The sequence below is a fragment of the Mobula birostris genome, chromosome 6 (genome assembly GCF_030028105.1).
Source record: "Mobula birostris isolate sMobBir1 chromosome 6, sMobBir1.hap1, whole genome shotgun sequence".
NCBI classification, from domain to species: Eukaryota; Metazoa; Chordata; class Chondrichthyes; order Myliobatiformes; family Myliobatidae; genus Mobula; species Mobula birostris.
In genome coordinates, this window is record NC_092375.1 from 85,401,065 (window position 1) to 85,417,581 (window position 16,517).

General features: G+C 39.4%; 1 protein-coding gene across 1 annotated transcript in view; it reads right to left on the minus strand.

Annotated features, from left to right (window-relative positions):
- Positions 1 to 1,779: 1,779 nt before the first annotated feature.
- Positions 1,780 to 16,517, minus strand: part of LOC140199160 (histone-lysine N-methyltransferase SETDB2-like) — a 136,994-nt gene continuing 122,256 nt past the window's right edge. The window contains 4 exon segments of the mRNA XM_072260770.1: positions 1,780 to 5,984; positions 6,253 to 6,341; positions 8,984 to 9,261; positions 14,086 to 14,256. Of these exon segments, the coding sequence (XP_072116871.1) occupies positions 5,867 to 5,984; positions 6,253 to 6,341; positions 8,984 to 9,261; positions 14,086 to 14,256 (656 nt within the window). The 3' untranslated portion in view covers positions 1,780 to 5,866.

The following is a 16,517-nucleotide window of genomic DNA, read 5'->3' on the forward strand; positions in this document are numbered from 1 at the left end:
CTGGAAAAAAGTCCATATCCAAAACGCAAATAAACCTGGGTAACATTCTCCAGGTACATTTGCAGGTCTTTCCCTCTCTGGCAACAGAGCAATCCCACCAGTGATCAAAAGGTAGTCTCCCCTCTCCATAGGAGAGCAATCCCCCAGTGATAAAAAGGCAGGGGGCCAGCGCTCATCTACCGCATTCCTCAATATTTCAATCTCACTGGTCACTTTAATTTGTGAATAACAGAAGCTCGCAGCCTTCTTGTCATGAGGTTCACGTATGTTGCCTCTACCTCTCCGAATCCTCTTGGAGACTGCAGAGTGCTGGAACAACCAAATGAACTTCAAACTGCAAATCACAGGTTCCAACAGTTCCAGAGTTACATTGAAGATTAACAACAAATGTAAAAGACATAAAAAGTAAAATGTATGGTTTCGTGATCTATCCAGAAGATGTTGACAGGCGCTATCTTGAAATGCCTGCAAGAGAATAAATCTCAAGGTAGCATATGGTGACATATACATACTTTGATAACAAATTTACTTTGAACACTGCCACTGACCCTTGGGCCGTCTGACAGCTTCATAATGCAAGTCCAGAAGACGCAGTTAGTGAGCAGATATCATGATGAGGAACTGAAGTCCAGTATCCACAGTCACATTGCTGCAGCACAGTCATCATGAAGTGAATGTGGACAACTGTGCCAAGCTTATGTTGTCAGGTGAAATGCAGATTTAAGCACTGATCAACAGTATGTTACATACATAAACACCATTAATCAGACAATGCCAGAGATCTGAAATTAAAAAAAAAAAAGTCCTGTAAACACTTAACAGATCCTTGTGCAACGAGGCTTGGGACCGTCCATGGAGCAACACATGTGAAAATTGAATGATTCATTCAAAAAAGTTGTAGACCTTAGAAAGGGACTCTGAAATGATGCTTCCATTGAATCCTCTGCACTGAGAAAATGCACATTTTTGCCAAAACCAACATCCCTACCATTAAGGCAGTACCTCTCTTTAGCAACTCCAGTAATATAGTCACTGCGAACACATATCTGACTTACCTTTAACCCCTCAAATAAGCTTTACAATCCTAAATCAATCATAGCCACAGAACTTATCACAGTCAAGGCAAATACAACAAAGACTTACAGAAGGTGTATCTCAACATGCAGTGTTATCATGAACTACATTGTACTGGCCACAAAATGATTTCAGTGGAGTTAAAATGTCTATCAGTCTGTTTGAAAGAAAACTTTTTTGCTCCAGAAAAAGAGTAGAAAGGAATACAATTCATAGCTGAAAATGTCTACAATTTGTGCAGATGGATCTTTGATTGCACAAGGTTAAACAATTCAATTGAATTTGTTTACAGTCTCACACAAATATCTGAAACAAAGAACAGTCAAAATTATGAAAATTGGCAAATAAAAATGTATAAAAATAATAATTTATGGAATTGGTGCAGGAAGGGATATAAAATGGAGACAGAAGTCAGTCCAAACAACAGGAATTCTGCAGATGCTGGAAATTCAAGCAACACACATCAAAGTTGCTGGTGAACGCAGCAGGCCAGGCAGCATCTCTAGGAAGAGGTGCAGTCGACGTTTCAGGCCGAGACCCTTCGTCAGGACTAACTGAAGGAAGAGTGAGTAAGAGATTTGAAAGTTGGAGGGGGAGGGTCTCGGCCTGAAACGTCGACTGCACCTCTTCCTAGAGATGCTGCCTGGCCTGCTGCGTTCACCAGCACCTTTGATGTGTGTTGACAGAAGTTAGTCCAATGGCTGCAAAACGTTTTGCTCATACTCTATTTCTCTCCAGTTTACTGAATAATTTAGTAGAAGAGGCAGATAATAGAAAATAGTAAAATTATTAACAGTATGTCATGTCAGAGCTTCTGGAACATTGTTGTGACCATGCTTTGCACCCAGAAAAACAACTCAGAAGTTACAATTAACAGGTTAGGAAAATAATTTATGCAATTCACATATTTAGAACACCTCAAGGCTATTTACCTTTATAGAAGTACTTTGTTTATAAAATACCAAGCTTTGTAATTTTAAGAAAGGTTTAGTAAAGTGTAACACTTATATGAAGTTTAAATCTATAAATTTTGTACATCCGCACTGCAACATAATTTTTGAAAAATTATATTCATTTTACAAACAAGCACTTAATTTAATTCTGGAAATAAGAAAAAGCAATTGCAATAATCAAATGTAAAATAAAATTCAGTAAACAATCTTTTAACATTTAAGAGTCAACACCACATTATGCATAATAAACAAAATACAGTTATCTGATTTAATAAAACAACTTTCCAGTTCATTCAGTTAATCAAAATACATGACTGAAATTTGCCTTTACTTGTAAATTTACATCTATACATATTTTAAATTGATATGCTTTGCATTAATCAATTACAATCAAAAGTGAGGCATCAAGACTCTCACAAACACAATCATCTTTAGGAATATCTGCTATTTCAAAACTGGATTTTTTATTCATATTTTCTTTGGGTTTGAAACTGGTAGCTCAAAACCAAAGTGATACAGCACTAGGGAATCAGTTAATCTGGATTGGGTGTTGTGCAATGAATGGGAATTAAATAGAGGGCTTAAGATACAGGAACTCTTTGGGACCAGTGATCACAATGATTGGATTCACCCTGCTATTTGAGAAGGAGAAGCTAAATTCAAATGTATCAGTTTACAGTGGAATAAAGGGAACTACAGAGGCATGAAAGAGGATCAGGCCAAAATTAACTAGAAAGGAACACTGGCATGGATGATGGCAGAGTAGCAATGGCTGGAGTTCCTGGGAGAACTTTAGAAGGTGCAAGATAGATACATCCCAAGGAAGTAGCATTCTAAAAGCAATATGACATGACCATGGGCTGCCAAGAGAAGTCAAAGCCAACATAAAACCGAAGGCAGGACATATTATAGAGCAAAAATTACTGGGGTAAGAGGATTGGGAAGCTATTAAAAAGAAACAGAAGGCAAATACAAAAGTCATAAAGGAGGAAAAGATGGAATATGAAGGTAAGCTAGCCAATAATATTAAAAAGGATAGAAAAGTTTCTTCAGATACATGAAGTGTAAAAGAGAGGTGAGAGTAGATATTGGATCGCTGGAAAATGATGCTGGAGAGGTAGTAATGGGGGACAAGAAAATGGCGGACTTACTAAGTATTTTGCGCCAGTCTTCACTGTGGAAGACACCAGTAGTATGCTGGAAATTCAAGCACGTCGTCGGGGGCAGGAGTGTGTGAAGTTGCCATTACAAGGGAGGAGGTGCTTTAGAAACTGAAAGGTCTGAAGGTACTATAGATAAGTCACCTGGACTGAATAGACTCCACCCCAGGATTCTGAAAGAAGCGGCTGAAGAGATTGTGGAGGCATTAGCAATGATCTTTCAAGCATCAATGGATTCCGGAATGTTTCCAGAGTACTTGAAAACCACAGATGTCACTCCACGCTTCAAGAATGGAGGGAGGCAAAAAATAAGGAAATTATAAGCCAGTTAGTCATACCCTTGTTGTAGTTGGGAAGATGTTAGAGTCGATTGTTAAGGATGAGGTTTGGAGTACTTGGAGGCATATGATAAAATAGGCTGTAGTCTTTCCTTAAGGGAAAACTTTGCCTGATAAATCTGTTGGAATTCCTTGAAGAAATAACCAGCAGGGTAGACAAAGGAGAACCAGATTTTCATAAGGCCTGTGACAAGGTGCCACACATGAGGCTGCTTAGCAAGTTAAGAACCCATGATATTACAGGAAAGATACTGGCATGGATAAGACAGTGGCTGGTTGGCAGGAGGTAAAGAGTGGGAATTAAAGGGACCCTTTTCTGGTTGGCTGCTGGTGTTCCACGGGGGTCTCTGTTGGGACCGCTTCATTTTACATTATCTGTCAATGATTTGGATGATGGAATTGATGAATTTGTGGCTAGGTTTGTGGATGATACAAGGATAGTTGGAAGGACAGGTAGTGTTGAGGAAGTAGAATGAGTATTAGATTAGGAGAATGGGCAAATAACTGGCAGTTGGAATACAGTGTCACGAAGTATGTGGACATGCACTTCGGTAGAAGAAATAAAAGTGTAGACTATTTTCAAAATGGAGAGAAAATTCAAAACTCTGAAGGAACTTGGGGGTCCCTGCGCAGGATTCCCTAAAGATTAATTTGCAGGCTGGGTCAGAGGTGAGGGAGGCAAGTATAACATCAGCATTCATTTCAACAGGACTAGAATATAAAAGCAAGGATGTAAAGTTGAGGCTTTATAAGGCACTGGTGAGGCCTTACTTGCAGTAGAGTGAGGAGTTTTGTTACCCTTAATTAAGAAAGGATGTGCTGACATTGGAGAGGGTTCAAAGGAGGTTCACAAAATTGATTTTGGGATTGAAAGGCTTAGCAGATGAGGAACATTTGATTGCTTTGGCCTTTACGCACTGGAATTCAGAAGAATGAGAGGGGATCTCATTGAAAGCTACTGAAAGTTGAAAAACCTCCATAGAGTGGAGGTGGAATGGATGGTTCCTATGGTGGGGGAAGACCAGAGGACACAGCCTCAGAAGAGAAGGATGTCCATTTATAATGGGATGAGGAGGAATTTCTTTAGCCAAAGAGCGGTGAATCTCTGTAATTCATTGCCACGGGTATCTGTGGAGGCCAAGTCATTGGTTATATTTAAGGCAGAGGTTGATAGATTCTTGATTAGACAGAGTATGAAGCAATGTGGAGAGAAGGCAGGACATTGGGGCTGAAAGCCACGATGAAAAGGTGGAGCAGATTTGATGGGTCAACTGGCCTAATTCTGCTCCTATACCTTATGGTCCTACAGCAAAGTCAAACTTGCTTTCACAGCTTTCCTGCACTCATAAATGGGACAAGAGCCACAAACCAGCAAAACAACTGTATAAGCGGATTCATGGTGGATGGTTGATCCCACGTTTGCCTGAAAAACCCGCAACCTCCATCAATGGTGCATTACGGCCTTATAAACATATTATACAATGGACTTAAGTTGAATGTGCTGAAGGCACTCCATCTTTTCTGACTTCCATTTAAATTGGGAAAGAGAAACAGAGAGAAACTCTTTAGTGCATTAACCTTTCCACTGAAGTTACCTGACCTGTTGAAGGTTACCAACATTTTCTCTTTTTAATTTCAGATTATCAGCATCGGTAGCTTTTTTGATTTTCATTTACATTTGATTTAACATTAATAATTTTAATAACAACTTTATTTGTCCATCTTCTCTCATCCTCTTCCAAATTACTAGTACAGACCCATAAATAATAAACATGCATACACTTCACCAAAAGGGTTGGTTGTTTTTTTTTTTGTAAATCAGTGATTGGCACTGGGTTATTAGACTGTGGTGTAAGGATTAGATACTTCTTACCCCAGGACCCATCCCTCTCCCATCTCCAAGCAGTTTCTTTTATCATCAAATGAATAACACTCAGGAATGACAAAACAACCTACAACAATTTAAATCGGGTAACATCTCAAAACTGAAGCCTACTGTTGTTTAATGTTGAGCACAATTACCTCATAATTCTTTAGTTTCACACAGAAAATCCATCTTTCTGTGCACAGGCTTTAAAGTCATAAAAGTCCTCATCATAATCGCAAGATCCATAAATTCACTTAACTTCAACATTCAAATTCAAAAATAAAAGCCCCGGTGCAGGACAATACAGAAGTACAATTAATTGTCCAACTAAAATTTAAGAAAATGGTGAGGTCTGCAGAATTCTGATGTATGAGATTATTTTGGTTCCAGTGAATGTAGGTACCTTTTGCTCAAAAACTTAAGAGAATTACATCTTCATTTCCCAACTCCATAAAGATGAGCTGGATGATGGCATCACACTATGGTATTTCTGCATTTGATAGATCCACAAAAACATGGAATTTCTTCTTCAGGTGTGCTTCCTACCAAGTACTTGTAGTCCCATGTCAACTCTGATCCTGCTTTAATATACCTAACAAAAACAGGCACAAACAATGACATCCCTCAATTACGTAACAGGTTCAGAAAGCATTCAAACAATTGCAATCAACAGATGTTTCATGCAAGGATCAAACAGTTAAATATGGATTAAAGTTCAATCATTTTATATTATCCTTTTTAAGTCCAGAGTAATAAATGAACCCATATGCCAGCTGTTTTCTGAAGTTCTTATTAAAATCTGTCATTGATACATGTAACAAATAAACATTATATATGTTTGTCTATTACAATCCACTTACCTATTAGTAAAAAATGCCACCCAAGGGAAATTCTTGTCGTGAGTATCTACAAAAACACTTTGCACCATGAGATTTGGGTCGCAGCTATGCTGTAACAAGTACACAATGAATACAAGATCAGAATACACAAACCAGGACAAGCTAAATAGGAAAATAAGATTTCATGGAACATAGGAACTACTATCAGTGCAAATACTTCAATCCTTTCAAGTTCAGGCAAGCTTTTAAACAAAATGTTGTAAGAATTACTAGAGAAATCAAGAACAAGTTGGAGACAGATTTTATGGAAGTGACAGCAGGGTGGAAAGTGGCTTCAAAAGTAACAAAAACAAGTTCAATATGTGAGCAGGAACCAAGACCACTACAGTGAATGAAAAAGAGAAGGACAGTTCCCAGTGGGACTGAAACATGGACAGTTCTACCCTCAAAGAGTTTCAGACATAGCTTGGACCAATGTAGGATCCCAAAGCTACACTATTGATTTGAAGAAACTTAAATATGAGAATGAGTTCAACGAAGTACAAGAGAGTAGTAGTGGAGGGAGACTGGTTGAGCCCTCAGAAGCAGTGTTGGGCTTTCAGATCATCCTTGTGTGATGTGATAAAGGAAGTAGATCAAGTTATCTGCACAAATTAAATCATTGAGCTACAAAAGTTTGCTGGGCATAAGATTATGTACAGCAGAATAGCCGATCTTGATTCCATCATTTTATAACTAAAATGGCATACTTGATGAAATGGAATGGGATAAGTTCATGAACAATATGAATGATGAGAGACTGAAGCAGCCATAAACAGCTTTTCCTAGATCTACAACTCAGAGCCAGTTGTACCAAGAGTTGTCTCAAAATACTCCACTGCCAAATATACATTTACTGTGAATCAAATTTTTAAAAAAATCAATTTATTGAGAATATAATTAAGCAGTAAAGCCAGTTTTAAGGGCAATAGCAACAAGACTGAAAGGTTTTAGGAAAGTGAGATAGATCAGGAAAGCTCAATATTTTGCTGAAGTTGCAATAACCAGAGGATGTTGATCTTCAATTTCTACTGAGTACAGATGCTCAGAAAGAACTTGGAAACATGAACTTATAGTATCACATGTGCAGAATTTGGAAGCAGCAAATAAATAGCACAACGCATCACACTACTATCATCGTCATTGATAGCAACACTGGCCTCAGTCCATTATAGACAGTTCCTTTGTCCTGCCCACCTCCTCCCAACCTTCTCCAGAATCTGGAGCTAATTTTCCCTCATCTTCAGCTAGACCAGGGGTCCTCAACCTGTTTTGCACTGCAGACTGGTTTAATATTGACAATATTCTTGCGGACCGGCCGACCGGGGGGGGGGGGGGGGGGGCGGGGGTGTAGGGTTGCCAACGGACAAGAGTAGCAGTCAAATATGTTGCGCTTACTCCGAGAAAGACTACATGAAGCCTTGTGCGGGAACCAGTGCGCATGCGTGTACCTGCTGTTTTTTTCCCTGCAAATCGTTTTTGGTGATTCTGTTCCGTGGGGGGGGGGGGGTGATGTTAATCACGACCGGAATATAGGTGATAAGTGGCTAATACACTCAACTTTGTTTCTAAAAGGGTTTATCTAACGAATTTAATATTAAACACACAGCACATATTTTCCTTGCATGAATATAGTGATAAGTCAATTATCAGGGGAGGACAGGGGAGCTTGAAGTAAGTGTTGAATGAACTTCCAGTAGAAATGGTAGGGGCAGGTTCGATATTATCATTTAAAGAAAAATTGGATAGGTATATGGACAGGAAAGGAATGGAGGGTTATGGGCTGAGTGCAGGTCGGTGGGATTAGGTGAGAGTAGCGTTCGGCACGGACTAGAAGGGCAGAGATGGCCTGTTTCCGTGCTGTAATTGTTATATGGTTATATAAGTAAATAGCATCATAACATTTTAAGTAACGTTTGGATATTAAACACACAGCACATATTATCAACACACCAATATCGCTGAATTAGTGGGAGCCCTGGGCTTGTTTTCCTGCAACAAGACGGTCCTATCGAGGGGTGATGGGAGACAGCGATACTCGAAGGGGTTCCTTATGTCCAGTCTATTCCGCAATTTAGTTTTCATTGCATTCATTGCAGAAAACACTGCTTCGCAGAAAAATGTTGGAAATGGAAACAATGTTTTCAGTGCTTTCGTGGCTATCTCATGATATTTCGCCTTGACTTTGATCCAGAATACCGGCAGAGATGTTATGTCAAACATACTTTTCAGCCCGTTGTCATTTGCAAGCTCAAGGAGTTCATCTCCTTCCCACGCTGACATGGATGACGCGTGCGTAATGACCTCGTGTGCGTTCAAGCTCCACAGTGGCATGACAGGGAATGAGGAAAAGTGCAGCTGACTCATATCACCAAATAATATCGTTTCCTCTCGGCCCGGTAGCACATGCTTTGCGGCCCGGTCGTTGGGGACCGCTGAGCTAGACACCTTATCTGCTTCTCTTTTCACAGAACCTGTCTGACTTCAGAGTGTTACCAGCATTTTGTTTTGTGTGTTAGATTTCCAGCTTCTGCTGTGTTTTTCTTTATTTTGAACAATTAAACAAGATGGTTTCATTCATAGCTCATTCCCTTTATTTCTTTAGTCATAATAAACATCACCCACTTCTGTAACAATGGGAAATACATAAAATAGCATGTCTACTTCTGACACATTTTACAGATTTTACTTTCTGTAATTATTGGTTACTTACATTAAGAAAACGCCCAATGTTTCCTTCTTCTGTGGCATCCAGGAAATAACAATCTCCTTGATCATCACCTTTAGAAAACCGGTGTAATTTTGACATCTGTTCATTGTGATTGTTATCTGGAATCGATTTTCTTTGTGTATTTGCGTTTTCATTGTTTGTATTATTTTCTTGTTTATCTATTTCCTGTTGAGTTAACAATGCACGCTCAAAAATATTTTGACTCAGAAGGGTAGAACAGTTTCTTCCACAACCAACGCTGTTCCTTTTTTCTGAGACTCCTAAAAAGTTACAAATTTCTAGAGTTATTAAATAAGGCACATTCGTAATGCTATTTTTAAGTCAAACGAACTACCAATTAGGGCACATTTAGTTGCAATCATGGCTGTGCCTTGGTCAATTTCAATACCTTCTCGGTAGTTAACCAAAATCAAAAGTGTTCCACTGTACTTCAAATGAGGTTGTCTCAGTGCAAGACAGAACTTCGTCATCACAATTACTGCAAGGTGATAGTGATATAAACCATAATTATCTGATGAAAATGAGGTTGGAGGTTTTTCCTCCCTGTGTTGGTTCCCAAAGTAGAAGATCTAAGTCTAGCCTGCCAGCTGTGCCAGTTCAGTGTTAGGATGGCATGGAAGTCTCCACCTTTCACGTCTTTTCTACCCTTAATGCTCCTCTCATAATGTGCCCAATGAGCCACACTATTCATCGACTGAAACATTGTGATAGAAGGTTGACCATGCTTGTTGACTGAAATGGAATTTGAGTCTGTATCAATGATTCCCAAGACTACTTCCTTCCCCATGTGCACCACTGTCACCAGAATAGTGGGAGCATTCATATGTTGCTGCTAATAGACAAGTTTCGATGCAAGTCTGGATGTTAGATGATAAAGATCTGATTTTGAGAGTATGGCTTTTGCCCATAGAATAACAAAGAAATTCTAATATATCATCCAGATGTTTATGAGAAGGATTTTATAGGGGTTATTGGATTCAGAGCTCCTCTGTCATTTCAGAATTTTAAATTAACACAGAGTGATCCACCCTGTTCATTATTTGCAATTTTTTTTTAGGGTAGCTGAGAATTAACCACATTATTATGGGCGCGCAGACAGAGGTAATAGTGAAAGATTTCTTTCTTTAGGAAGGCAATAGTGAAATGGTTGCAAAAAAATGTCAACTAGTTTCAAGGACACCATTATGGATGTTAGCCCTGCAAAGTCAAATTTTAATTTTAAAATGAACTATATTAAAATTCACCAAGGATATGTCAGAATTTTAACTTGCAAATAATGAGTCCACTAATATAAACACTATGACATCACCTGCCTTGCATATCAAAAACAAGTTGCAGAATGGGTGTGAGGGGAAGAAACCATGTAACAACTGAATGGTTTGGTTCCAGCAAGCTTGGCATGCAAAGTGCTTCATATTGGTCCTCTGATTACTGTTACAGATAACAGTAATAGAAGAGGCTGTTTGCTTCAGTTTTTAAAACCAAAACTGTGTGGTTTATGTCACACAAAATCAGAATGTAGTTTTATTAGCACTGACTTGAAACTGAAAGCATATAGAGTAGATAGTAAATAATCTTTTGAGCTGGTACATGCACCTTTAGCCTTGAGAATACGCTTCCTGTGTCCTGAGAGACTAAAACAGAGACAGCAAGTAAAGAACCTGCAAAAATATTTGGAATTGAGTAACTAGAGTAGATGAAAACTAGGGGATGTATGGAATTGAAGGCAGGTGCAGAAATGTTTGCAGTGGCATCATAACTATATGTAAAAGTGACTGAAATTACATCAGACCAGTTAGAGGCAGGGAAACACCAGTATACAAATCAGTATGGAACTGGTAATTAATAGTAGAATAGTGGTTCAGTAATACCACTGTGATAAAAGGTCATTAATCTAAAATATTATTAATCTCTCTCTATGGATGCTACCGGACTTGCTTTGAATTTCCAGCATTTTCTGTTTTTGTATATTGGAATTGATAAATATTATTTCTTCTTGCTGTACCTTGCAAACTGAGGGTAGTGCTTGTAATGAATGGGCTTCAAACCAAACTAACCTTTCTCCAATCAGGTGCACTGCTGTTACAGCAGATCTTAAGAAATCCACATATACAACTGATCTTGTCAAGTTTAGGAGTATGGTTATATTGCAATTATATAACTCATTGGTGAGGCCACACTTGGAGTATTGTGTACAGTTCTGGTCATCCTGTTATAAGAAAGATATTGCCAATCTGAGAGAGTGCATTAGAGATTTATGAGGATTCTATGAGGATTAGACAGCCTGAGTTATAGGAAAAGGTTGGCCATGCTGTTGGAGAATGAGGGGTGACCTCATAGAAGTTTATGTAGACATGAGTGTTACAGATTAGGTGAACTCTCCCCCAAGGTTGAGAAGTCCAAAATTAGAGGGCACAAATACAAGAGAGGAGAAATTTAAGAGAGATACGAGAGGTAATTTCTTTACAGTGGATAGTGAGTACTTGAAATGGGCTGTTGGAGGAAGTGGTTGAGAAAGGTACAAGTGCAGCATTTAAGAGGTACATGGAGGGAGGGGGTTTGGAGGGTTATGGGCCGAATGGAGGCAACTGGGATTAACAAGTATTCTATGGTTGACAAAAACCAGTTTCTGTGCTGATTTAATCTGACTTATCTACTGCAGCCCATTTATTTGAATGGGGTCACCGACTTTCATTAGAAAAGTAGTTCAAAAGAAGCATATACAGGTGGCCCTCGTTTTCTGAACGTTCGCTTTACGATGCCGCGCTGTTATGAAAGACCTGCATTAGTTACCTGTTTTCGCTAATAGAAGGTGTTTTCACTGTTATGAAAAAGGCAGTGCGTGCCCGAACAGCCAAACTCCTCCCCCGGAACTGCATTCTAGCCAGCATTGCTTAAACACGTGCTTTATCTCGATTTATTTTGTGTATCTGTTAGCAAGATGAGTTCTAAGGTATTGGAAAAGCCTAAGAGCTTGTAAGGGTGTTACACTTAGCATAAAACTAGACATAATTAAGCGTTTCGATCGTGGTGAACGAAGTATGGTCACTGTCTGCGCGTTGAACTTGCCTGCGTCCACCATTCGCACTATTTATACACAGAAAGAAAGAATTTTGAAAGCTGCCGATGTTACTGTTGGTTCTGCTCGTAGCAAAGTGGTCTCTCTTAGTCGGCATCCAATAATCGATAAAATGGAAAGTCTATGGCTTGAGTGGATTGATGGGTGTACAAAGCGTGGTGCTCCGTTAAGTTTTCTTATACTTAAGGAGAAATCAGTCAGTCTTTTTAATAAGCTGAAACAGAAAGCACTGGATGATGGTGATGAAAGTGTTGCGAAAGTGGAATTTAAAGGTGGTCTTGGGTGGTTTGATCGGTTTCTGAGGCGAGGGCAGCTTCATAGTTCAAGCAGTGGTCCCCAACCTCCGGGCCGCAGACCGATACATTGTCGCGAAGAACGCAGCAGTGCGGCAGTAGTCGGAACACACCCAGCACATCTTTAAGAAAAAAGCCGAAATAAACCAGCTAATTAATTAGGTGCCGCCCGGCACGTAAATGTCAGCCCAGATCAGAGGTGATTGCGTCAGGTGGTTATTCGTATAAGCAAGTGTTTAACTGTGATGAAATTGCAATTTATTGGAGTCTCCCCAATTCCGGTAAGTGAAACTACACTGTACATACATTATTTCTACTTTATATAGGCTGTGTATTTTTATGTGTTATTTGGTATGATTTGGCAGCTTCATAGCTTAAGGGTTACTGGAGAGAGTGTTCCTGCTGAGAGCACTTGCGCCGTGTTTTTGCTGAGAGCGCTTCCGCGAGATTTTCGCTGCGCTAGACAGTGCTGCAGAAAAGTATTTCTACTTTATATAGTCTGTGCATTTATCATATAATTCCTGCTTTTACTATATGTTACTGTTATTTGAGGTTTAATGTGTTTTTTGGCATGATTTTGTAGGTTATTTTTTGGGTCTGGGAACGCTCAAATATTTTTCCCATATTAATAAATGGTAATTGCTTGCTCACTTTACGCCATTCTGGCTTACGAACCATTTCATAGGAACGCTGTACCTTCGGATAGCGGGGGAGACCTGTAAATTAATTTGGACCCCAGTAGCTGGAGGTGCTGTCGTCTAGATTAGAATAAAAATGATCAAATGAAAAAAAAATGTTTAACATATGCACTCACAAATAAATTAATTGTTTACCATGAATGTGAAGTATGGACAGGATACATGAAAAATTTGATTTATTGCCTTCAGTTCCTACCAATTCCATAGTCCCTCACTTCATCACTTCCCTGAGCTTAGTCAATCTGAAATCATATTCTCTTGTGACTCTCAGCTGAGTGTCAAGGGATACCAACTTCCACTTCCAAAACACTATCCATTTGTTTTTTCACTACTAAATCCCACATCCATATCTTCATTAACAAGGCACTTTCCATTTCAATGTTCTTCAATAGAGTTTCCCATCTTCCAAGGTCCATAAACTTGAGGTCAGCCAAAAATCCTAATACCCAAAATCTCAAATTACTCGAGTAGACAGGTTCTTGCTCTGGCAACTCATTTTCAAATCCTTTCAGATCCTCAATGGTCCTCACCTCTAACACATCTTCATTACAGAATTCAATCCTTATTTTATTACAATTACATGGTGCCTTAATGAAAATGGACCTGTGCGTACAGATTTGGTCTCCTTGTGTAAAAAACATATACAGTGGATTACAGTTAATTGAGGCACATCAGGACCAATTAATTAGCTGCCCCAATTAGCTGAAGTTTCATGGAAATTATTACAAGGGTATAAAAATAACAAACTACCATTTAATAGAGTAACAAATTATGTACTTAAGTACAGAACAAATTAGAACGCTACCAAAACTACTCTAAGTACCATAAAATTGTGTATTAGTTCCTAATAGTTATCAACTGAGGAATTCATTCAGTGTCCACTGACATGTTCTTTTGATTGACTGTAAATGAACAAAATCAGCGCAGACACCTAGAGCAGATAGTGGACTGGCTTCAAACAATTCTATTGATGATTGCATCCTCCAAATCTTAATTCAAATTGATTGTTAATACCTTCAAATTCTTCATAGTTCCTAACTTGTTTAAGTAATGAAATAGTTTCATTTTCACTCCTGGCGGTTTCTGGCATCTCCAAGCCTGAACAAGAGTAAGCAAAACGGTTCCAAATTGTCTCAGGCAACACACACAAAATGCTGGTGGAACACAGTAGGCCAGACACCATCACTAGGAAGAAGCACAGTTGACGTTTCAGGCTGAGATCCTTCCTCTTACTGTTTATTATTCACCAACTATCAGTGATAAAAATCACTGCTTTTTGAACAAAAACAGCAAGTGACGCTTTTTAAAAACTGTTCTAAGCACAATATAGTGTCTAATGGCCACACGGTGTGCACCCAACTGTTGCTAGTTAGAAAGTGTTTGCCAGCAGTCGTCTAAGCATCATGGTATCCCAAACAAATGAAGGGAATCCCAGCTATTTTCGTGATTTGTTTTTGTTAAGAGTTGCCCTAAATAAACAGGTTCCTCGATTAACTGATGGCCCAATTAACCGGAATCTACTCCATTTGCTTTAAAAGGAATGTAGCAAAGATTCACAACAGTGGTTCTAGAGGTGGTGGGTTAACCATAAGAGGAGAAATTAGCAGCATAAGAAAAACATAACCTAATAATAAATTATACACAAGTAGCTGTTCTTGAACCAGGTGGTGTGGGGCTCCTGTACCGCCTGCCCGAAGGAGTTATGAAAAGACAGCATAGCCTGGATGGTGGGCATCTTTGATGATAGATGTTGCCTTCTGAAGGCATCACCTCTTGTAGATACTATCACTGGTGGAGAGGCATACACCTCTGATGTAGTGGACTCTGCCCAATACTATCTGCAGTGTCTTGTGTTCCTGCAGACTCAAATTGCCATACCATGATGCAACCAATCAGGATAATGGCAAAATTTGTTCATACATCAACGACAAGATGCAGTTAACTAAGATGCAGTGCAGGTCATCTGATTTGACAACAACCAGGAATTTAAAGCTGTTGCCACTCTTCACCACAAATTCCACCAATGTAGACTGGCACATGTTCAACCTCCTTCACCTTCTGAACCAGTGAGATTCTCTACCGCAAAAAGCCCATATGAGGGAAGTCACTAAATATTTTGAAGGAAAATTACTTCTTTACACAGAAGGAACTAAAGACTGACACCCATGATTATATTGAACTGCAAAGCAGGCCCATAGGACTAATCGACCTACTCCTATATCTCATGTCCCTCTATTTCTTGTTAACATCAACAGCGTAATGTATGGCCTACTCAATTTATATTGAACAAATTGGCATTAACGGGATTTGTCTGCTATATGGAGTAGTCATGTAGAGCCAAAAGCAACTTACCCGACTCATCTCAATTTAGAGTAAAACTGTTAGCTCGATTAACAGAAGGGAGGGAGCTACGATGGCGCTGGAAAGCAGCTGCTTTGAGCTCATCTACAGAAACAGTTTAATTTCTACCTTTAATGTCTCTTTTTTTTCCTTTTCAAGGTGGACAGGGTTCTTAAAGTGCCCTTGACCTGCAGCTGCACTCAAACTGCACTTCATTACAGCTATGGCTCCGGCTCCCGGTGCTTTCTGATCTGCCATGTTTCGATATCCCAGGGGCGTGACATAGAAGACAAGCATGCCTTTGGAGAGCTGAGGCTCTGTGGCCCTGTTAACAAGCTGATTTTATGCCGGTGTCACCAACTGAAGTGTCGCGGGAGAAAACGAAAAATCGTGAACAGCACATTGGCTGTTGGCAGTCTTGGTACTTGGCGAATCATTCATATTTTCTTATTAGTACACACACACACACACACACACAATGGTGGCAAAAGAGTTTGTTGTGATTCTCAAGTCAGAGAAGTCAGGAAAAAAAGTGACACAACAGACTTCAACATCACAATCAGCAAGATTTTTCTCTGTTTTGTTAGTCTCTCCTCTCACTGCGTGACACCTCTCTGCCCGACACCTCTCTGCCCCTTTATTAAGGAGAGAAAGAGCCTATGGCATGTCAAATTTTCAGGTGAGTGATTAGATTTTGATGTGCTGCAAATCATGGTCTCTCTTAAGGGCTTTGCTATTGCTTGCTTGGTGGTTGGTGGGCGCTGATGCTTTTTGCTACAGTAGGTGGGGGGAAGAAGGGTTGATGCTTGCTGCTGTATGTGATTAGAGGAGGGACTAGGGGGACTTCGGGGTTCTAGTGTTTTTACTGTCACTCATTCTTTGGGGTACCCTTCTGTTCTCATGGATGTCTGTGAAGACCAAGAATTTCAGGTTGTATATTGTATACATTCTCTGATATTAAATAGAACTATTGAAATATTAGACAATCTCTACTCAGTCAATGCAATTCTATCCAGAATTTCAGTATTAAAGAAATCAGACTTAAAACAAGTGTTATCTCTGAAACTGTGTGAGGAAGTAATTTTACATTATATCTGCAGGTATTC